Genomic DNA, 22688 nt, shown 5'->3' with positions numbered 1-22688 from the left:
CATTTGTCATTTAATAAGGGATAGTTTAGTTAAAAGTGGATGGTTCATCTGTAAATCCATGTGATTGAGTATGTGCTGTTTCACATTGCACTGAAGACAGACATGTGTGAGGAGTCCCTGCTGTCCCCTGTACATATGTGGAACTTTGCTCTTCAGGACGCCTCAGATATCTTACGAGAGACACAACATCTGACATGGATTGAGGAAAGCAGCCCGTGTTAATCCATAATTAAATGTCAGCAAAGCTCATTTTATTATTACCCATAACGGTGATTTTTTTTTTAATTCAAGTAAATTTAGCAAGGTCACTTCATACAAAATTAGTACACATGCCCCTCCCTACCCCCAAGTCAGTCATACTTCTAAATGGCAGGAACAAACTATTAGGAAATAAAAATTTTAAAATACCATTTAAAATGACATTGTCACTGAAAAATACAAAATGTCTCAGAAAATGAAAGAATCTCTAAATAAATGGAAGGACATACCATGTTCATGGATCCAGAGACTAATAGTGATACAGTGGCAGTATTCCCCAAATTGACCTACAGATTCAACATGATCCTAAGAAAACACCAGCTGGCTTTCTGCTGACGTTGATAAGCTGATCCTAAAATTCATGTGGCTCAAGAATAGTCAACAGTATTGAAAGAAAATAATAAAATTAGAGGGCTCACATTTCCTGATTTCAAAATTTGCTCCAGGACAGTGAGGTGCAGGCACAGACTTCTGGGGCCCAGAACGGAACTGAGATCCAGCAGTAAACCCTTAAATTGTCAGTTGACTTTAAAAGGGGAGCCACAGAAATTCAGTGGTGCAAAGAATAGTGTTTTCAAAGGTCACAGGGTCCACTGGTCAACCAGGAAGACGGGGGTGGGGGGATGGAGGAGGCTAAAGAAGTGCGTCCTGTTTTAACAGTTAAGTGGGTGGCGGCTTCTGGCACTGCTGAGGAGGATGCTATGCTGAAGGCTGGAAAGTATGCTTTGCATTTGCGAATCTAAAACACAGTGACTAGAAACTTGGAAGAAGCAAATAAATCGTTAAATTTGCAAACCCCAGAACGAAGAAAGCTGGGTAGTTACACATTACCTCAATGGGATGAGAGATTATTTGAAGGAACCAGCATGAATGCACAAGATAAACATTAGTTATACTGAGAGGAAATGAGGGAGCATGTGGCGGAGAACCTAGTCCTAAAACTGACTGTGTGTGCTTTCTCGCAATTTCTGGCTGTCTCCCGCTCCTTCTCCTTGGTAAGCGCAGCGCAAGCAGAACCAGCTTTGAGAGGTGTTTTCATCCGTTGGTTGGTTGGTTGGCTCTGAGCAGTAGATACATTTCTTTCCTATTCTTGCTCTCTGAAAAAAACTTTTTAAAAAAATGTTTTGGAAAGGGTGTTAGAGAAACCCCTTGCTTGTTCTTGTCATTATTGGCAATCTTCCTCTCTTTCTGTGTTTTTTAATTTGGAAAAATAATTAAGTCTGCATTATCACCTTGCATTTGTCTTTACAGCTTTGGATGGTCTTCCTTAAAGTTTAGTTTATCTTGTGCATTCTAGCTGGCTTCTTTATTTAGTTTCCATCAAGAGGATTTATTATTACCCAGCTTCCTTTGCCATGAGATTTGCAAAACTCTAAAATGATGGTTGCTTTCTTCCAAGTTATTGGAGACTCCACATTCTGGATCCGTGTTAGGTTCTGGCTCTGGGTACCCCTAGCCGTTGTCTGCGGGCGGTGCAGAGGATGAGGAGGCCAATCACGAACTTGTCGACCGACGGCTCCCAGCAGTGCGCGGCGCCGCAGCTCTGTCGACACTCGGGACCCCCCAGCGCCCCCTGTCGGCCAGCTTTGTGATCTGCTGAGGGTTCCGTATTTATTTCATTTGGTCAGTTGACCTTGATGTATTGCCCCATTAGAATCTCATTTTTATCTCTCAGACATGTTCTCTAGTTCTTTCACTTGCATTTCCTTGAATGACATTCATTATCTTGATATAAAATATCTGCTTCTACTTTTTTCCCTCCGAATAGTAGTTTCTTCAGTAAAATATAGTTTTGCATCATTGAGAACCACTTCACCAAGCCTCGTTATGTTTTATATTGAAGGCAAACATTCGCGTGTTCTTACTCTCTTTCCTGTTCACGGACATCTCCGGCCGCGACACTGTCAGCCCTCCTGAGCCTTCTGTCCTCGCTCGTGCTGTGTTGCTGCCTCCCGTGGCGCGTTCATTTTCTGACCGTCCTCCAGACGGCCTGGGGGCATGGCTTTATTTTCGTGTTCTCCTGCTTCCTCCTCCTGCGGTTTAGTTCAGCCTCTGGGCAAGTGCTTCTCCCTGGATAGCGCGACCTGCACGGTCGGTGTGCACGCTGAGAGGGCGTCATTTCCTTAACTCACGCATTAACGGAGGAGTAACGGCAGCGTTGCACGGTCAGCTGACGCCTGTGAAATGTGCGGAATGGTAAGAAATTGTGGGGAGAAATTTGTGTAAAACAAGGACCCTAAGACAAAGAAATGTTTTTCCTATTGAGTTGTGCGAGTTCTTTATATATTTTGAGTATTAACCCCTTATCAGATGTGTGAATCACGAATGTTTTCTCCCGTTCCTTAGGTTGTCTTTTCTTTCTTTTGGTTGTATCCTTTGCTGGGCAGAAGCTTTTTAGTTTGATGTAGCCCCACTTATATATTTTTGCTATTGTTGCCAAATCCAAAAAATTATTGTCAAAACCAGTGTCCGTGTTTACTGCCTGTGTTTTCTTCTAGGAGTTTTAGGGTTTCAGGTCTTATGTTCAACTCTTTAATCCGCGTTGAGCTGATTTGTGTGTGGTGTGAGAACGGGGTCCCGCCGTATTCTGCTTCGGGCTGCCCAGGTCTCCCACCACTGTGTATTGGAGAGACTGTCCTTTTCCCATGATACATTGTTGGTTCCTTTGTTATATATGCAGTAACTAACCATATGTGTGTGGGTTTACTTCTGGATGGTCCATTCTGTTCCATTGATCTATGTGTCTGTTTTCATGCCACTTCCATCCTCTTTGATTACTGTAACCTTGTAGTGTATATAGTTTGAAATCAGGAAACACGATGCCTATAGTTTTGTTCTTTTTCAAGATGGCTTTCTCTATTCAGGGTTTTTCACGGTCCCTCACAAATTTTAGCATTACTTGTTCTATTTCTGTGAAAAATGCCATTGGAATTTTTACACAGACTGCATTGAATCTGTAGGTTTCTTTGGGTAGTGTGGATGTTTTAACAATGTTAATTCCTCCAGCCCGTGAGGCAGAATATCTGTTAATGTGTCATCTTCAGTTTCTTTCCTCGATGTCACTGTGTCAGTGTACAGGGTTTTCACCTCCTTGATGCACTTTATTCCAGGATATTATATTCTTTTTGGTGCAGTTGTAAGTGAGGTTGATTTCTTAATTTATCTAATAGTCTGTCATTACTGTGTAGAAATGCAACAGATGTTTGTATATTGGTTTTGCCTCCTGTGACTTTATTGAATTGATTTATTAGCTGTAATCAGTTAGTTTTTTCATAGAGTTTTTACAGTTTTCTATGTATTATATGTCATCTACAAATAGAGGGAGTTTTACTTCTTTCAGATTTGGGTGCCTTTTGCTCATCTTGCCTAGTTGCTGTGGCCAGGACTTCCAGTGCTGTGCTGAGTAAGAGTGGTGAGGTTGGGCGCCCTTGTCTTTGGTATTATATTCCCTCTATACCTGCATGTTGACAGTTTTTTGTTTTTTTGGTTTTTGTTTTTATCATAAGTGATGTTGAATCTTGTCAAATGCTTTTTCTGCATCTATTGATATGATCATGATTTTCGTCCTTCGTTTAGTTACTGGGATGTGTCAAGTTGATTTGCAGATGTTGAGCCATCCTTGCATCCCTGGAATAAACCCACTTGATCATGGTAGGAGAATTTAAAATGCCTTCCAGTGTTGCAAACTTTCATTTATGAGCTGAATAACTCCTGGGGATTTTATGTACAGCATGGTGACTAATTAATAATACTGTGTTGGATACTTGAAATTTGCAGAAAGAGTGGATCTTAAGTGTTCTCGCCAAAAAAATAAACTATATGAGGTGATAGATATGTTAATTAGCTTGGTTATAATGTGTGTGTATATATTGATACACACGCACCCCCTCCCCCCGCCCCTGTTTTTATTTGTTAGTTACGCCTCGAGCTGCGGGAAGGTGCGCCCCTGGGCCCCTGCCATTGCGCCCCCTCCTGCGTCGACAGCGCGAGTTGCAGCTGGTGGCTTTGCTCTCTCTGGGTGGCTCTTGGTGACTGCCAGGGGCCCTGGACACTGTGACGGAGCTGGGTTTCCTCCACGGCACGGCCCTGCTTTCTGGCCGGGTTTCCATCTGCGTTTTTGGGCAGGTGGCCATTGCTGTCACTTGCACGTGGGAAGATTGCATTTGAGGGAGGAAGGTGATGGGTGTGAGGTGCTCTCTGTTCGTGGAGAAGTACCAGCAGGGGCTGCACATTACACACTAAAGCTCTAGAGAGATTTCTCTGTAAGCACCGCCTGCCTGTGGGTGAAGACCGCTGCCGTGGGAACAGGCAGACTGTCCACCGAGAAGAGAGGGCCTGGGGGGCCTGGGTGAACGCCCGCAGCTCAGAAGTGAGAAGGAACAGTCCCGGGAGTGGGAGGGAAGCACAGCAGACAGGAGCCGGTCGATGAGCGGGCCTGAGAGAGAGCTGTGCTTGATGTTTAGTGCTTCTGTGGGGTGAGAAATGATGTGAGTTAGATAATTAGCACGTATGTTTATATGATACCATGATTTTCAAGGGTCTAGCTGTGATTTTTATTTAGTTCTTTTGATTTGTATGAAGTACAGGGCAGAGCAAAAGTCGGTTTACAGCTGTTCATATGGAAAGTAACACCATAGCTGGCCTGGGCCAGGGCGGCCCTGTTGGCTGGAGGGTCCCCCGTACCCCCGAGGCTGTGGGCCCTGCGCCCGGTTGGAGAGCCTGCGCGAGGCAAGCAGTCGATCTTTTCTCTCTCCTCCCGCCACCCCCCATCCTCTCTCTCCAAAAGCAATGAAAAAATGCCTGCTGCTGAGGATAAAAAATAAACTAAAATGAAAAAATAATACCATAATTAATAAATACTACTACAAGAATAAACTCTGTTCTGTGTACTGACAAATGGACACCTGTTTTTGCTCTGCCTTTTGTTTCCAGTTGTAACAGAAATTTTTTGGCTATGAGTTCAAGTAAAATAATTCATATTAACCACCATTTAAAATTACTTTTAAGATGCTTTGTATTATGTCATGGAGAACATTTAGCAGATATATTTAAGTTCTAAGGATGTGAAAAACAATAAATATCCGTCTGAGACGCAGTCACTAAGTGTAGGAGACAGACGGTGACGGAGGGCTCCTGGCCTGCAGGTGGCGCCGGCGCACGCCGCCCCCCTCCCCAGACCCCGCCGCCCCCCTCCCCAGACCCCGCCGCCCCCAGGTGCACGGGAACTGCTCTGTTGCTGCCTTCTTGAAAACTACGTGAAAGGGCAACGATTCATAGTAGAATTGTTTCAAAGAAGTAAAAAATACCAATTAGGAGAAAAATTTAAAATCACGTTTATTTTACTTTTTAAAAATACTAGATTCAAAATTAAAAAGTAGATACAAATAACATTTGAGAGCCTATACAGTTAAAACCTTCGGCTTCTTCTCAGCTTAATAAGCAGAAGACAATGGAATTGTGTCTTCAAAGTGCTAAGAAAAAGAACAATCCAGAATTTTTTACCGGATTAAGCTATCATTCAAGAATGAGGACAAAAGAAAGATGATTTCAGATGTAAAAACACAAAGTGACCCTAAAAATGTGAGTTAACTTGTAACAGATCCTCATGAAGGAACTTGTAGGGATGCAGGCCAGGGAGGGAGGAGGTGAAACGCAGGAGGAGGATGAGCTGTGGCCACTGGTGGTGAATTTCCTGTGTCGCTTCGCCTGGCCCACAGGGTACCAGCTGTTTGGTCAGACTTTGTCCTTGGTATTTCTGTGAGCTTGTTTTGGATGAGATTGATGTTAAAACTGTGAGACTGGATAAAGCAGATTATAGCGGCACCCTCCCCGGTGTCGGCGGGCCTCCTGCCGGAGCTTTAACCCAGGCCTGGGGGTCTGTTTCTCTGGAGAACCCTGACCAGCGTAAGAGCTGACGGCATCTGCAGGTTGGCATCTGCAGGTCGAGCTTAGCAGTCACTGACTGGGCGAACCATCCGTGTTGAGGAAGGAGTAATTAAAGCGAGAGGACTGCACGGGGCGGAGGGGGAGGCGCCCGTGGGCGTGGCAGCGGCAGGGGTCAGCAGTGGCCTCCCAGGCAGCACGTCCGGTCGGAACCCCGGAGCCTGTGAGTGTGCATGCCTTATTTGGGGAAAGGGTCTCTGTAGATGTAATTACGTGAGAATTTTCAGATGAGTTCATCCTCAGTTACCCAGGTGGACTGTAAGTCTGATGATCCGTGTCTTCACACAAGAGGGAAGTGCAGACACAGATGCAGGGCAGAGGCCTTGGAGTGACGCAGCCACCCGCCCAGAGCTGCGTGGGGCTGGGGGAGGCCGGGCAGCCCGCCCCGGGGCCCTCGGGGGGCACTCGGCCCTGCCCACGCCCCCTCCAGGCTCCGGCCTCGGGCTGGGGGAGAGCGTTTCTGTGGTTCAAGCCCTCGCGTTTGTAGGAGTTTATCGTGGCAGTCCTAGGAAATGGATCCACATTTTAAGAGCCTTGTGTTACTTAGGAAGAGAATAGAAATACTGGTTAAATGTAAACTTCTTTTGGGTATGCAAGTTAACATTTTAAGGGTAACCACTAAAAAACAGAACTTGAATATATAGATGGAGAAAAGGGGGGAATAAAAATGTCATGAGTGCATCAGAAGCAGAGAAGGGGAGAATATGAAGGAGATTAGAAATAACAGGGTAAATGAGAACAAAGTAAAGTAAGAGAAACAGATCTAAATGCATAGTGTAAATGATACAAATGGACTAAACCTGGTAGCTGAGGCTCCTTTTGCAACCTGGTGAAAAAGAACCCCTGGGCTGCTGCTCAGAATAGTGAGGAGGTGCAGGAGTAAATGGGATTTAAGGGTTTACTGAAACACCGTATCCGTGTGCTGTGTGTGACTTAGTAATACACAGGCCTCTTTATTAACACAGAAGTAGCAAGCCTTAGGAGCGGTGTTACCAGTGCTTTGCAGTATCTGTAGTAATGTCATTGCTGTTGCTTAAAGAGTTTAGATGTTTTGTTGTCTATATTCGTAGATACAGAATATGCGGGATTTCGGTCAGTTTACTGAGTGAAAAGAAGGATGATTTGCCCTCATCCAAGTGTCACTGGCCGCCTGGGTGCTGCCCACAGAGCCTGTCCCGATCCCTCGCTCTAGGTGCTGGTCTCCCGCGAAGGACTCGCCGCCACATTCAGGACAGCAGAGTAGGAGGGAGAGGTTCAGCCGAAGGGCCTTTCCAGGGAGGCTTCGTCCTCAGGTTCAACCGTCTTGGTGGGCTGGAGCTGCCGGCCGGCCGTGGGTCCCGGAGGAGCGAGAGGGCCACCTGGGAAGGACGCCGCACAGGCTCCACCGCAGCCCCCCGTCCTGCAGGAACCCAAGTGCTCGGGCGCAAACCCCTGCCCTGGCTGCTGGCCCGGAGCCGGACTTCGGTCCCACCCCAGGGCTGGAGGTGCTGAGGCAGGGCCGCGTTCGGGGTGTGGGGGTGCGAGCGGGGCTCTTGCTCCTTTCGCTTCCTCTTTGCCATCGGAGCGCTGTCTTCATCCTGGGGTTGTTCCCTGTGGATCATAGAAGGGCCGCCCGCTTCCTGTCACAGACCGCGGGGGGCAGAAAAGGCCTCCTCTCCACTTGTCATTGAAGTTCTTCACTTCTATGTGGCTCATTCTATTTTAAAGATTTTATTTTTTAGAGAGCGGGGGAAGGAGGGAGAAAGAGAGGGAAAGAAACATCGGTCGGTGCCTTGAGCGCGGGACCTGGCCCGCAGCTGGGCTTGGGCCCCGACTGGGAGTCTGGCTGCCAGGCCGGCGCTCAGTGCCCTGGGCCACGGCAGCCAGGGCTGTGTGGCTCGTTTTAGGTGGTCTGTCTCCCTTCCTCCCTCCAGAGCTGGGGCTCAGTGGGTGTCACTTAAAGCATCTGGCCCTGTAGAGCTGACCTGTAGATGCCAGAATTAAATAAATAAACATCCTGTTCTTGTTTCTCCTTTTGTTTTTGTTTTTCGGCGGGGGGCGTGGCAGATAGCAGAGTCCACTTTAGACTTTGAGGTGGTCCCACAGACCCGCCTGGAAGTGGGGTGAAGCAGCCTGGAAACAGATTAGACAGAGCGCCTGTCTGTCCACCTACGGGCAGAGACCCCTCGAGCTTCCGAGCACAGCACTGGGGACAGCCGAGGGTGCCTGCTGGCTTGTCAGGGTGCAGGCCGGCATCTGCTTGGGGCGGCAGGGACTGGACCCGTTTCCTTTGTTCAGTGTTCCGTGTTCTTCTTCTGGTTCTCAGCATGCTGTTGGCCTGATTTAGTTGTACATATTGGAAACTAGACTATATTATATAAGTAAAAATAAAAGAGTTTCTTAAGAAAGGGCCGACTGGCATGAAATATTAAGCATCCTTGTTCCAGTAAGAAAATAGTGTACCTTCCATGTGGAGAGAGTTCTAGCCCTGGGGTCCTGGGCCTGCGGTGGCCCTGCAGGTTCAGGTGGAGGAAGAGGGGTCAGCAGTGAAGCCGCGGAAGGGGACTGGGAAGGGGGGTTGGGCTGGGCGCTCAGCTGGGACAGACGTTGCTGGGAGGTCACTTGGGAGGGTGGAGAGGAGTCTTCTGAGGCACCTCCCTGCCTCTCCTCCCCTGCCTTCTCCTCCCCTGCCTTCTCCTCCCTCTCCTCCTCCTCTTCATTCTTAAAATAGAAGAGATCCACAGGTTTAATTGAGAGGAAAAGGAAAAGAGGACATGATCATCGATACGAGGTCCCTGAGCAGCCGCTAGTGAGGCCGTTTTGCTGGCGGTTAGTGTGACAGATCCTACCAGAAAAGATGGCGGTGACAGAGGTGAGCGGGGCCGGACAAAGCAATCCTAGAAACAGGTACAAGGTAAAGAAAAACTGAAACTTACAGGTAATGTAGCAGAAAATGAAGAGAAGAGGAGGACTAAAACATTTTCAACAAGACAAAACAAACAATAAGAAGAACAATAGTCAGGTTTAAATTAAAGTATAGAAGTAGTAAAAGAATAAATTATATCCATGGGAGTGGACGAAGGGATGAAGGCTGGACATTTAAGTCCAGTGGCTGAACATTAAAAATAAAATCAGGCCCCTGACCACTGTGGCTCAGTTAGTTGCATGTCATCCTGCAGAGAAAAAGGTCGCTGATTCTATTCCCGGTCGTGGCCCGTACCTGGGTTTTGGGTTTGGTCCCCGGTCAGAGTGCGTGTGAGAGGCAACCAGTTGATGTTCCTCTCTTATGTGGGATGTAGCTCTCCCTCTCTTTCTCCCTCTCTTCCCCTCTCTCTAAAAATAAATAAAATCTCTGAAAAAAATCAAATCAGGAAATTGGGATCAAAAATAAAGATCCCAATTGTAAAGAACTGTATTTTTTTCTTTAAATCATAAATTAAGAACTTAAGAAAAAATAAAAGACGAAGTACAAGCGGGAAACCTAAAAGTTAGAGATTATCATCTAGTGTAGAAATAGGAAAGCATATAACCAGAACATTCCTGCCAATGGAAATATCTAAATCCAGGGTAGCTAGTTAGGCTTATTTTTATTTTTACTTCTTTTGTAGGAAACGGCTGACAGGACAGTGGCCCATGAGACAGGTCTTCGGCACAGGGTTGTCCTCTGTACCCGTCCTCGCGCCCTCTCCCTCCATCAGCTTCCCTCTCTCCGGCTCCGTCGGTGCAGTGCCCACCGCGTGTGGACACACTACAGGGGACGCTGGATCTCCCACTGAGGAGGCGCTCAGATTAAACAGCCGGTGACTGATGAGGCACCACAAAGGCTAAGATGGCTGCGATCTCAGGGTGCCTTGGAGACATGAACACAGCCCCCAGCTCAGCCTTAGGAGGCCGGGAAGGCGTCCGAGGGGCTCTGTCGGCCGACTTCCTGAAGCTCGGGCGGCGGTTGGCCGTGGAGCAGTGGGGTTGGCGTTTCAGGCGAGGGCCACACAACGCACGGGCTCCGAGAGCGGGAGGCCGTGGGGCCGGCGCCGTGCGCCTAGAGAAGCCAGTGACCTTCCGTCCCCGTGGGGCTCTCAGGGCGTGGAAGGAAACGTCACCTGCACAGTGACGTGACTGCTGCTTACTAAGTCACTCAAGCCAAAGTGGAGGGTTTCAGGCTGCTGGGTTGGGGAAGAGAGTGTATCTTTTTCCTTATTCACTCACAGAACCCTTTAAATAGTTGCATATTCTTTGTACCAAAATAGCTTTCCTCCTTTTCCCACTAGTTGGGGTCGTCTTTTCAGACCTCGATTATTTTATGTGTGTGTGGTGTGGTACCTTTGGTCCTATTTTCACAAGAGCCTAAGGGAAGGGAGTAACCTTCGTCCTTGTGCCCTGCTCTTTTGAGTGAGCCATTCCCGCGCTCCACGTGGGCGCCTGGACCTCGCCGGCGCTCCGCTCCTTCCCTGGACGTCACGCGCCCTCCCTCTTGGCGCCCGACGTGGCCAGGGGTGTTTGATTTCTGTGCCAGGCCTGCCGCCTCCGTGCGCAGTGGGTCTCCAAGGTCCTGCACAATGGTACGTGGCTCTATTGCATTTCTCGGTGCTCAGGGTGTTGCCAAACATCCACGTTGACGTTCATTGAGGTGAGGGTCCCTAATTGTTCCTCATGAGAATTGTTCCGTTTTGGTCAAGGAGTAAATAAAAGTCTCTGTGCTGTGTCTGGACTCAATAGGAAAGGCGATACAGGGGAAAAAAAGTTAAATTTTTCTGTAATGCCGTATTTTTCAGCTTTACTGAGATGTAATTGACAAAATTGTAAAGTATTATATATGGTATTTTATATTATCTGTAATTTCACATTTCCATGATAACTTCTAGTAAGTTTTTCCTGACACCGTAACTAATAAATGCCAGGAAGTCAGAGGTGATGTCCAGTTCTGAACCTGGCAGGAAAAACAAAACAAAACAGAAGTAAATGATTTTGAATTTGAGCAAAATTGCCATTGGCAGCTTTTATGGTTCACAATTATATGGATACTTCACGTTTTCACGTGATGAGTTGCTTCGGGCGCAGTACCTGGCGCCGACCGAGAAGCGGTGCCACCTAAGGGCACCAACCGCTCCTCTGGGGAAGCGGGTTTTCTGTTTTTTAGCTGTGAACATTGTTTTCATTGTTAAAGTTATTTTTTAAGCATGCTGCAGTGTTAAGTGGCTGTGGAAACCCCTTCCGTTTTTCCTTTTTTAGAACTTTCGTTACCAAGGCTGTTACAGAGGCTAACCCACGCCCCGCGCCTCGGCCACTTCCCCCCGCTCCCACCCTCACTGTCTCTTCCCAGTGAGAAGAAGAGCTGCTTTGAGCAGGAGGCGGGATTTCTTACTCTTGCTTATTGATGCGTGTCCTGTGAGGAGTGTTTTCAGGGCCGCGTGACATCTGGCAGCCGCGGGAGCAGGGACGTTTTTTTGCTCATCCTGTCTGTTGTGGGAATTGGTTTGCCTGCTGCTCACAGTCTGTCCTGGCAGGTGGAGGCCCTTTTAAAAGGTGGGCTGTGCCCTGTGGTCGCACCCCTTGCAATGACTTGCAGCCTTAGCCGTTGTCACTGTCCCTGAGCATCTCTTCTTCCCAGTGGCCAGTGACACTGTCGGCGCAGCAGGGAGAGAGGATGAGACGGAGCTGCGGGATGTTCGGCAGTTCTGGGTGGATTTCATGAGCCTTGGCGTGGAGTCCCTGCGGCCACCGGGCTAGACCACTAGGGCAACATAGGGCGCCACCCACAACCCGAAAGGGAAGGAGTCAGTTTGAGAGCACCCAAGAGTGGAGGAGTTGTTACAGACATTTTCACATCCGTGTAACTCTTGCGAGGTCCCAATTTTATCTCAGTCTTTATCAGTAAGTAAAATTGAGGGTGAGGAGTTGGACCCCGCGCCAGCCGGGCCCCGCCTGTGTCGCCGCCTCCCGGCCGCACCGGGAGCACTCAGGGGCCCCAGGGACGCAGGAGGGCCTCGGGGAAGTGGGCGTCTCGCAGACGACACGTGTACAGCTCTCTAGATCGTCTCAATTCTGCCTTTTCTTCAGGGTTTGTGCAGCGGCGTGTTTTTAAAAATCACAGATGAGACACTCAAAACCAGTTCTTTGCTCCCATTTGGATGCAGTCGTGGAAGTTTTCCCAAGACAGTGGGGTTGTCCCAACATGTCACTGAAATGCTTATATTTTAAACCGCATAATAATCTGTAAAACAGACATATATCACGGAGAGTGAGCAGTCCGCTTCACAGTTTCACAGCGCCTTGACTGTGTCGAGCAGTAGTTGACTGCCAAACTCTAACTTGATCGGGAAGGGATGGGGCTTTGGAGTGCAGAAGTAGCCGAAGGGAAGCGTGAGTCGTGGCTGTAGACAGCGTCAGTCACAACAATCTGAAATCACGCGTCGCCCGCGTACTGTGTCTTAGGAGACCTCTGGTAGCAGACGTGCTCTCACGCCTCCCCATGATAAGTGAGCTTGGGAAAGACACACTAAGTGGAAATGATAGGCGTAACATTCCTCTGTAGTTAGTGGCTTCTGCCCATTTTAGAGCTTAAGTCATGTAAGCATTGTGGAAAGCAGGTATTTTCCCACTGGTATTGTCTCTTTACACTTTTTTGTTGATTAATACTTACTTAATATTTTTATTACGTACTTGCTTCCCGTGCTGGGCTTGTGCTGGCACCCTCCCCTCCCCGGCCCTCCTGGTGCTGGTGGCCAGGCATCCAGCAGGCACGGGCTCGCTGTCCCCCGCTGTCCCCCGCCCGTGAGCCTGCAGTCTTCAAATGCCCACCCCCCTCTGGGCTGCCCCTGCCCTTTCATGTTAGCGTGTTGTAAATGGGAGGAGGCGGAGGTGTGGGAGGAGGGCGGGGGTGTCTGAGCCGTGGCCATCGGTCGCCTTTGCAGAGTCGCACATTGAGGGGCCGCCCAGCCAAGCCGGGCGCACGGAGGACGGAGGACGGGCATCTGAAACCAGCTGCTCCCCCGAACCTAGGGCAGGGCCCCGGGATCTGCAGTCTTGGCATCTCGTTAGGCGGGGACAGTAAGTCAACGTGGATTCTATGTGGAATTGTAGTTTTTTAACAATAAATGTATATTAGAGGAATAATTATTCTAATTGTTATTTTATTTAAATTTCTAAATACAAGCCAAAAGTGAACTTTTCTAACTTCCCTTAGGCACTTACTAAGAAATACAGTATGTTCAAGCGCCCTTAAATGTCAGCAGGACCACTTGGTAACTGAACAAAACGTTGGTCTGGCTTCCTAACTTACCCAGGCAAAGCCCGTCTCTCCGGGTAGGGGGAGGTGGGGTGGGAGAGAGGGGCCTTTGGAGGCACTTCGGTCTCCTGGGCTTCTGGGGGTTTCTGTATTTGCCTTCTCTTCCTCTTCTCTTCACCAGCCTACACTGGATATTACAGTCTTCTCTATTTTTGACAATCTATCAACAGAGTTTTTCGCTTTTAATTTGCTTCACAGGAATGTCTGTCTCCGCGTGCAGACAGGATTTAGATTCTTTGTAATGCCCTTGGATGTCTTCATAGCTCTGCTGGCAGTGGGCTGCTTGATGTGCTTTACAGAAAGACTTAATTGATTTTATTTATCTTCACTTGAGAAAATGTACTTTTTTCCCTTTTCCCTTTAGTTGCCGATCATCTGGGCTGTGATCCTCAAACGCGGTTCTTCGTCCCTCCGAACACCAAGCAGTGGATTGCCTTGCTGCAGAGGGGGAACTGCACGTTTAAGGAGAAGATATCGCGGGCGGCCTTCCACAACGCCGCTGCGGTCGTCATCTACAACAACAAGTCCAAGGAGGAGCCGGTCACCATGACGCACCCAGGTAAGCGGGCCGGCTGCAGCCTCTCCTCCGCCCCAGGTCGGCGCCTCGTGGGCCGGCTTTCCCCCTCTGCTGGAACCATGTCGTTTTCAACCGAATTCTTTGATTGTATCTTTTGGTATCACCATTTACTTGTCTTTTCCCCTTAGTGGAATTCTTTTTCTTAAATAATGACCATAAGAGCCTATGAAACTTGTACTTATTAAGAAACTGGCTGTGATTGAATCCTTAGTCACTTTACATTTCTACATTTCACTTAGTAACTTTGGAAAAGAATGCATTGGATGTAGAATCGTTTATCTTGGTATGTCATGGATTCTCAAGGCTTAACTGAGAAGATTCTTTTGTCAGAATCAGTGTTGAAACTGATAGTTTATTAACAGTAGGAATGATATGACTAATTTCTTGAAGAAACATTTAGAATATTTCTAATATATCTGTTTTAATAACAATAGCTGCAATTTATTGAGCACTTACTATATATATGCCAGGCTCTCTGATATGAGCTTCTTTTTTATTTTTGTTCTTTTTAATAGACTTTAGTTTTAGAGTAATTTTAGCAATAGGGAATGGCTTTATATTATAATTAGATACATAAAAAATCAGAATAATATGGGAAAGTAAATTGGTGCGATACTTTGGAGAGAAATTTGGCATTATCTGATACCATTTAAAATCTCATACATTGTAGTTTAGCAATTTCATGCCTAGATAAATACTTGAGTACTTTTCAAACTTTAATGTGCATCCAGATCACCTGGGAATCTTATTCCAGTGCAAACTGTGGTTCAGTAGGTTTGGGATATAGCGTGAGCTTCTGTACTTTTTGTAAGTTTCCAGGTGGTGCTAATGAATGCTACTCTGGTCCCCAGATCTTGCTTTGAGAAACAAAGAAGACAGGCAGGAAGCAGAGATTTTAATCCCATGATCTCCACCAGCCTCCTCTGTGACGCAGGCCCCGAGTTTCCCCCGAGCAGGCAGGCCTCGGCGACTAAACCTGGTTCTCTGGCAGGCTGCGGGTCTCCGCTCTGCGGGACAGCAGCGGGAGGTCTTGGTGTGCTGAGGCTTTCGCGCTTTCCTGGCTCATCTATGGCACAGCTGCGGTCGCCCTTCTCTCCTGCAGGACGGCGCTGCCCACGTGAGGGTCAAGGACCCTTCTGTCAGAGCCACAGCCCAACCCCTCCCCCCAGGGGTGGACCCAGAAATCCGGGTTAGCCCTCCCTTGCGCACGTGTCCGTTCTGTCCACCCTTCGCTTGAGGCGAGAAGCCTTTGTGCTGTGCATTCTCGTGCGGGCCAGTGTGAGCTCGTAGGAGTTGAGAAGACCAGCCCCAGCGCACGCCCTCAGTGCGGCGGCCTTCGGAGGGCCTCCCGGCTCTGCGGAGGGCCACCGCGCCCGGGCACTGCGGGCGCGCGCTGCTGAAGGACGGCCTGGAGACGTGCTGTGTTGTTCAGCTCCCTGGTTTTCAAATTCTCCATTGCTAAGTGTGAGGAGTTCGTTTTCATGCCTTGTCGACGGTGTTCAAGAGCTCGCTTGTTCTTGTTCTAACCAGCGCCCCTCAGGGGTGACGGAAGGGCCCCTCCCAGCGCCGGGTCCTCAGCGTTGCTGCAGGGACGACCGTGCCACCCGTGGTTTCTCTGGTCCCTTCTGGTTAGCAGAACGGCTGAGCGTGTACGTGCTCACGTGAAGGGGGTGTGAGACGCTCTTGGGTAGGTTAAAATAACACGCACTTGTCTGAAAGTGAAGGCTTTATTTTCCTGGTTTTAAAAAACTTATATAGACTTTACTATTATTTAGCAGCCTTAAATTATGTCATATTATGTCAGGTTATTATCAAATTGAAAATCTCTTTTATAGTTCTATTTGTGTCTGTAAGAACCTATAGATAGTCTTTCCATTGTTTAAAGAAAACTGGGGTAATTTAGAGATACATGTAACCAAATGATAATTCTGTTTTTCTGTCTTTTTAAATCAGCAGTATCAGATGCTCTTTATTGTTCCTTTGGTTGAACAGAATTAGTTGACTCTTCACCTTTTTTCCATCTTATTCTCTTGAATGTATTATCCAACAGTAACTAGGAAATGTAGACTATTCATTAAGTGAACATTAAAATCACACTTTATGAAAATAAGATAAATGACACTTTGCAAAATACCTTTAAGTATCAGTAATATGAGCCACTTAATATAAATCTATTACCTTTATTCTAAAAGCCCATCAAGAAAATGAATATAATAGGCATTCTGTTGTTTGCTGTGTGAAGTTTTTGGGTTCTAGTTGAACGTGTATTTTATCGCCTGAGAGAAGACGGAGCCTGCAGCGGAATCGCTGCTGTGGCAGAAGGAACCGTCTCACCTGCGCCTGTCTTCTTGCCTTAGTCTGCAGTATTTCTAGAATATCTTCTAGGTGATCCATACATTTTTTTAAAAATTCATAATTATCCCAAAAACTCTAAAACTGAATCACTTAGGTAGTGTAGTTGCTTTTTAAAAATAAAAATAGATTTTAAATAATAACTGCTTGATGTTTCTGTTGTCAAACTTGTGCGTAAGCGCCGAGTTTCCCATCGTTCCTCTCCACCGTGGGAGGGCGCCGTGAGCCCCTCGCCCCGTCGGACGCCAGAGAGAACGTCTCTGCGAGCCCCCCGGCCGGCGGTTGGACGGCGCCCTCGGTTTGCCTTTGTGCCTCCGCTGCGCGCATCCTCCCCCCTCCCGCAGGAGGCGGCGGAAGCTCGGACAGCGCGGAGGGCCCGGACGGGGTTAGGATGCGGGTTAGAGGGCAGCCCCGGCTCCAGGCCGGAAGACGCGCGGCGCTGACCGCTGAGCGTGTGATCGGGACCCTGGATTCAGGCGGCCCCTCGGCGTTAGTCCCGCGGCGCGGCGGCTGCGGGGGGCGCGGCGCCCAGCGTCCGGGCCACCGGCATCGGGGGCTCTGGAGCCTTGCGGTGGGGGGGCCCTCCGGGTGCTCGCTTGCCGGTGTTCCCGGCTTTCTCGCGGGGCCGCCGGAGGAAGGGGCATTCGGGGCGGGGTCACCCTCTGCGCCGCGGGGCGCTCGCGTTGGGGAATGGCTGGCCTCCAGGCCGCCGGCCCTCCGTTTCCGCCGCTGCGCAGACCCTCTGTCAGGCTCGGGGTCTGGGATCCTTGGGGGCGTGACAAGGGGCCCCACCTCCGTGAGGGGTCGGACGGGCGTTTGTATTTACCCGCTTACTAACATTTCCGGAATTCTTCCTTCTTTCTGCGGTTCTGAGTCCAACTGTTGTCATTTCCCTTTCAACCTAGATCATCTTTTAGTCATTTCTCGCAGCACAGGTCTGCTCGTGACGAATTCTCCATTTATCTGAAAATGGCTTTGTTTTCTGCCATCGCTTTTCAAGGACAGTATTTTTCCTTTCAGCACTTTTAAAAGTTTTGGTTTCGTAGCCTTCTTTTATTTTCTGATGAGATGCTGTTCCCTTTTATATAGTGAGTCTTTTTTTAATAATCTCTATTTTTTAGAATAGTTTTACAATAAAAAAAAATCGCAAGGACGCCACAAAGGACTCCCACAGACCCTGCTCCCCGTCTCCCCAACGTTGGCACTTGCCTTTGTGTGGTTCGCGCGTCCCCTTCGTGAGCCCGTGTTGACATGTCGCTCCCTGAATGCCCCTAGTTTTTACCTGACGTCCTTTTTCTGTGCCAGGATCTCGTCCAGGACCCACAGGACATTTAGTCCTTTGTCTCCTTAGGCTCCTCCGGGCTGGGACGGTTTCTCAGACATTCCTTGTTTTGATGACCTTAATAGTTTTGAGGAGAACAGTTCCTCACTGGGGACTTATTTGATGTTTTCCTCACATTAGACGGAGGGTGTGGGTTTTAGGAAGGAAGACCGCAGAGGTGAAGCACGTCTGTGTCCCTCCGTGTCGTGGGCACGTGCTGTCAGCACGGGTGGCCGCCTGCGCGAGGCGGCCTGCGCCCGGCTGGCCCCCGCTCCCCGCACCGCACTCTGGGGAAGGAGGCCGCTGTGTGCGCGGAGTTAGGCCCCCGCCTCAGGGCAGAGGGTTATGTGCTTATTTTGAATTATTCTGCATAGATGAGTTATCCCTTCTCCATTTATAAATTTACTCAGTTATTTGCTTTTATATTGGCATGGACTCATGGACCCTTATTTTACACTTTGCATTATCACGCAGCACTACTTCATTTTGTCGCTCAAATTGTCCCAGCGTCGGCCACGGGGAGCTCTTTCCGTCGGTGACGCTGCCCTTCGCCAGCCCTCCATTCCTGGGGCACTGGTTGATGGGGCGTGCTGCCCTGGAGCGCACCCATACTTCTGGCGCCCTGAGGTGCTCCAAGCTCATTGGCCTGTGCACCCGGTGCCAGCACTGGGGTCGGCCATCCCTCCCGGGAACCGCAGACTCTTCATGGAGAACGTTGCTACAAATCAGGACCTGGGCATTGGGTGTCTTTTTACTTAAGCTTTGTTTCTTCTGGGCCTCTCAGCTGACAGAGCAAGGAAATACGTGTGTGCGCTGATCCTTGGGTGTGCACCCATCTGTAGATCTTCCTTCTGGCACCATCTCTCTTTATTCAGCCCAGAGCGACCCTCCATGGCACGGATTGTCGTACGTAGTGCCTCCTTTGGCTTACCTGTACGCTCCCACGCCAGCAGTGAGAAACTGGCCCCCTTCCGTTCTCTCGATGGTTCAGTTCGCCGAGCTCCCGGGCTTACAGCCTTCAACATAGAGACGACTGGCGGGCTCTCCGCCCTCTGGCGCTGGTGTGGGAGCCGATGTGGATAGCGCCCCCGCCCCCGCCCAGGGATGTTCTCTGGAGTGCCAGCCCTGTGCCTGACCTTTCCTCCTCACCCATTTAAAACTCTTTTATCCAACACTTGAAAGAAAACCTAAAAGTATCTTAACTTGAAAATGACACAAAACTAGGTGGGTCTTGGAACCCATGTAATGGCAAAAAGAAAAATTTCATCAAGTCCACCTGCAGGTGGGTTCAAAAATTAGTGAGCAGTGTTTGTGGAGACCAGGCCCCAGTAGCCGGCGGGGGCCCCAGCAGCCCCGGTCCCACCACAGGTGCCACCAACGTCAGCCACGGCTGCTCCAAGTGTGTAGGGGGCTTGGGCTGTGTCCCTGTGAACCTGCCGTTCAGACGCGGGAGATGTGAGTCTCGCAGAAGTATTGAGTTCAGTTTGCCATTTCAGTTTAAGAAAGACATTGAAAAACTGATGTCCAAAAAAGAAGAGGATAGAAAAAGTCTGTAAACAGTATTTTATCAAAAACAATTTGGCATTTGAACATCAAATGAATAATGATGATAGTAATTAACCCATTAAATAAAACAGGAACCAAGAATTCATACTGTCCTAAAAAGTAAGAGTAAATTGCAAGTTCGATTTGCCCGGGCTTAAAGCACCTACCCACAGAACGCTCAGCAACCACGGAGGGGCAGTGAGGGGGAGCCTCAGGGGCAGTGCCTGGGGCCGCACCTCCGACTGGTCCAGGTGGGGGCAGTGTGAGGTCCTTGAATCTTTTTTGACTGGTGTGGCTCTGTTGGTTGGAGCATTGTCCTGTAACAGAAAGGTTGCAGGTTCGATTCCTGGTCGGGGCACATGCCTGGGTTGTGGATTCGATTCCCAGTCCAGGCATGTACAGGAGGCTACCAGTCGATGCTTCTCTCTCCCCACCCCCAAAAACAATAAAAAAAAACTCCTTGGGTGAGGATTTTAAAAAAGTGAACTTTAGCGAGAATGAGATACATAAAATGTGCTACCTGGTAGTACACGCGGGGGAGAGCACAGCATCACTCCTGTGCTCTCACACTGGAGGTGCATGGCCTGGCGTGGTCACAAGGAAGCCCCAGGTAAATGCACATGGAGAGACATTCTACAGAATAATTGGGCTCTGATCTTCAAAAATGTCAAGGTCCGGAGCATCCAGGAAATTCTGAGAGGCTACTGCAGACAGACAGACAGACTAACAGGACGTGGTGGCTCATGCTCTGTGAGGCTCTGATCTGGACTGCTACATGGCGTGTTTTGGGGAAATTGGCGACACTTGAGTGGCTCTTGAATTAGACAGTAGGAATGTATTGGAGCTAATTTCTTGATTTTCATTTTTTTTGGTGGTTATACTCTGTTTACAAATGATTTTTGTTTGTAGAGTACACAGTAAATATTTGGGGGCAATGAGGCATCGTGCCAGGAACTCCTCAGTGGTTTTAGGAAAGGTGGTTTTTTTGTATTTCCAGCTTTTTGTAAGCATTAGAGTCTTTAATGATGTTTTTTAGAAAATGAGTAATTTGGGATGCTAGGAATAGTTATAGAGAAAAGACTAAGGTAAGTTCAGGGAAGATGTCTTCGATCATCTGCAGGACAGTTGCGTGGAAGAAGAATTTTCATTGGTCCTGATATGTACAGCTTGAAGTTGGGGCATTTATTATACTTAGTGGCATCTTACAGTTTATTGTGAGGGTTTTGTCCCCTCGTTATACAGTAATGATGTACCTTACCGTGGATGGTATTTTATACCATGTGAAAATTTTTTTTTTAATTCAGTAGTGTGGCTCCAGAGAGGAGAACCAAGAGCCATGAACAGCATCTGGGGGTCAGGGTTTTGCTTGTAGGCCAGCCCTCCCTCATGCTCAGAACCACGGCGTGTGGGACCAGCTGCCCAGACGAAGCCAGTAGTTCATGGGGCTCCTGCGCTCCGCCAGAGACGACCCCTGAGGGGTCTGGACCAAAGGACCCTGCAACTCTGCCGCCTGACTGGTCACCCCCTCCCCGCACCCCTCCTTCCTCTTCCTCTCCTGTGAAGGAAGAAAGTGGCTTTCTCTTCCACGCAAGTCTTTGTGCTCCTGCCATCTTGTCCTTTTTATGAAGTGTAAAAACAGATTGCGTGATGACTGCGCACCATCAGGAGGGTAGCATTGGAAGAAAAGAAGCTGGCGTCCGAGCGCCAGGCCCTGAGCCCTTGCCTGCCCGCGGGAGGCCAGAGAGCCGCCTCGGTGCCCTGTGTCCGCCGCGTGACCGGAGGCCCCACTGTGGGTGGCCGCACAGGCCCAGGTCTTCCGGGCACCTGCCAGATGCTGTGGTGCCGGGTTCAATTCTGTGCAGCTGCCCCCAGGGTCTCACACCTTCCCCATGACAGGACCTGCCCTTCCGTCCCTGTGCCCACGCCTGTGTCCTCTGCGCAGACACGTCCCAGCCTGGTGCTTCCCTCCTCTGAGGCCTTGACTCCCCGCTCTCCCGCGTGAAGTCCTGCCACCCTCTGGCTGGCTTCAGGGCCGTGGGGGAAGCGAGCAGCCTACCCGCCAGGTCCCTTGTTGGGTCTTTCAACCGCCCCCCAAGTCCACCCTGCCCGCCTCCCCTACCCCGCCCGGAGCCGGGTCCCATAGCTGCTTTCTGGGCCTCAGTGTCTCCCAGAACGGTCGTAGCTTTGAGTCTCTACTCTGGTGTCGTGTCCTCTGACCGATGCTCCCTCCTTTTCTCTCCCTCTTCTGTCACTTGGTTTTGTGGAAGCTTCCAGTTCCTCGAACCCCATCTCCATGACCCTCCGGACTTCACTCCTCTGTTCTCCTCAGACCGCAGGAGCCGCACTGTGGGTCACCTGGACCAGCAGCTTCGTTTGCTCAGTACGGGCTGCCTGCCGTCACCTGGCTGCACATGACCTTCAGGCTCATTTGGCCCCCAGATGCCTTGACTGTCAGGGTCAGGCGTCTGTATTCTATTTCGCGGACGAGAGGGGCACATCAGAGGGTTTGGCCAGAGCAGCGACATGACAGGTGTGTGTCGGAAAGGCCACCGACAGTTCCCAGCAGGAAATCTGTACCTGCTGTACCCTGTCATCTGCATCTGTCAGAACTGTTGCTGTACTCATTTTGTAAAAAGAATGTAGCGTATCTTTTTTTCTCTTGAGTTCTCTCAGGGTTTGTGAAGAGAAGATGAGGAGTTTGGTTTGAAGAAGCACAGGGTTGTCGGTACGCATTTGAAGAGGACTTGAGTCAAGTCAGTGGGTGTGAGTGAGCAAGAGGCCTCAGAGCAGAGGGAGCAGGCCCCCTGAGGCCCGGCCCAGGCCCCCGTGGCCTCGCAGCGTCCGTGAGGGAGTGAGACAGACAGCCCCCCAGTCACACGTCCCTGTTCCCTCAGCACGGCCGTTCAGGACTCGAAAGCAGTTCCAGTCTCTTTCACTTACAGTGTGCGGTGCTCCGCTTTACCTCGAGCTCGGCCGGGGCCTCTGCCCTGCCAGCCTCGCCCAGTTATCCTGGCAGACACGTGCCTGTGGGGGCGCGGCCTCCCGCAGCTCCTCCTGGGAGATTTTCTAGAACAGTCTAAGAGCTTTAAAATGTCCTAAAACTTTAGCAGTTGATTTGAACTGAACAAACAAGTTTATCTGTTAAAGCATAAAACCTACTAAGTGAGATTTTGCACAGGGATTTTTTTTTCTCTTAGATAAGTTTACAGTAAAAAAAAATTTTAAAAATAGCTCCAGGAAACCCGCCTCTCCCCACATGTGGTCTGGTCTGGTGCCTCAGATGACTCATTTGCTTCCTTTCCACTTCTGTCTTTCTGGGGTGAAAGGGTCAGCTGCCCAGGGGAGCGGGGCTTGCCCCAAGGTCCAGCCCCAGGAGGGGAGACAGTGTACAGAGGGGAGATTCCTGATGCCCCCCTCCGGGGGGCCCC

The 22688-nt window shown here is 49.4% G+C and overlaps 1 protein-coding gene across 2 annotated transcripts in view; it reads left to right on the top strand.

The window, feature by feature from the left end:
- RNF130 (ring finger protein 130) overlaps positions 1–22688 on the top strand; it is an 88429-nt gene that overhangs the window by 13541 nt on the left and 52200 nt on the right. For both annotated transcript variants that reach the window (XM_054566281.1, XM_054566282.1), the window contains exon 2: positions 13830–14024. In XM_054566281.1, coding sequence (XP_054422256.1) covers positions 13830–14024 — 195 coding nt within the window. The remainder of the gene's footprint in view (positions 1–13829; positions 14025–22688) is intronic.

The sequence above is a fragment of the Pteronotus mesoamericanus genome, unplaced genomic scaffold, assembly GCF_021234165.1.
Source record: "Pteronotus mesoamericanus isolate MK-2021 breed Mesoamerican mustached bat unplaced genomic scaffold, CSHL_Meso_final contig_171, whole genome shotgun sequence".
NCBI classification, from domain to species: domain Eukaryota; kingdom Metazoa; phylum Chordata; class Mammalia; order Chiroptera; family Mormoopidae; genus Pteronotus; species Pteronotus mesoamericanus.
Note: the sequence above shows the minus strand (reverse complement) of the source record. Positions and strands in the feature narration are given on the sequence as shown.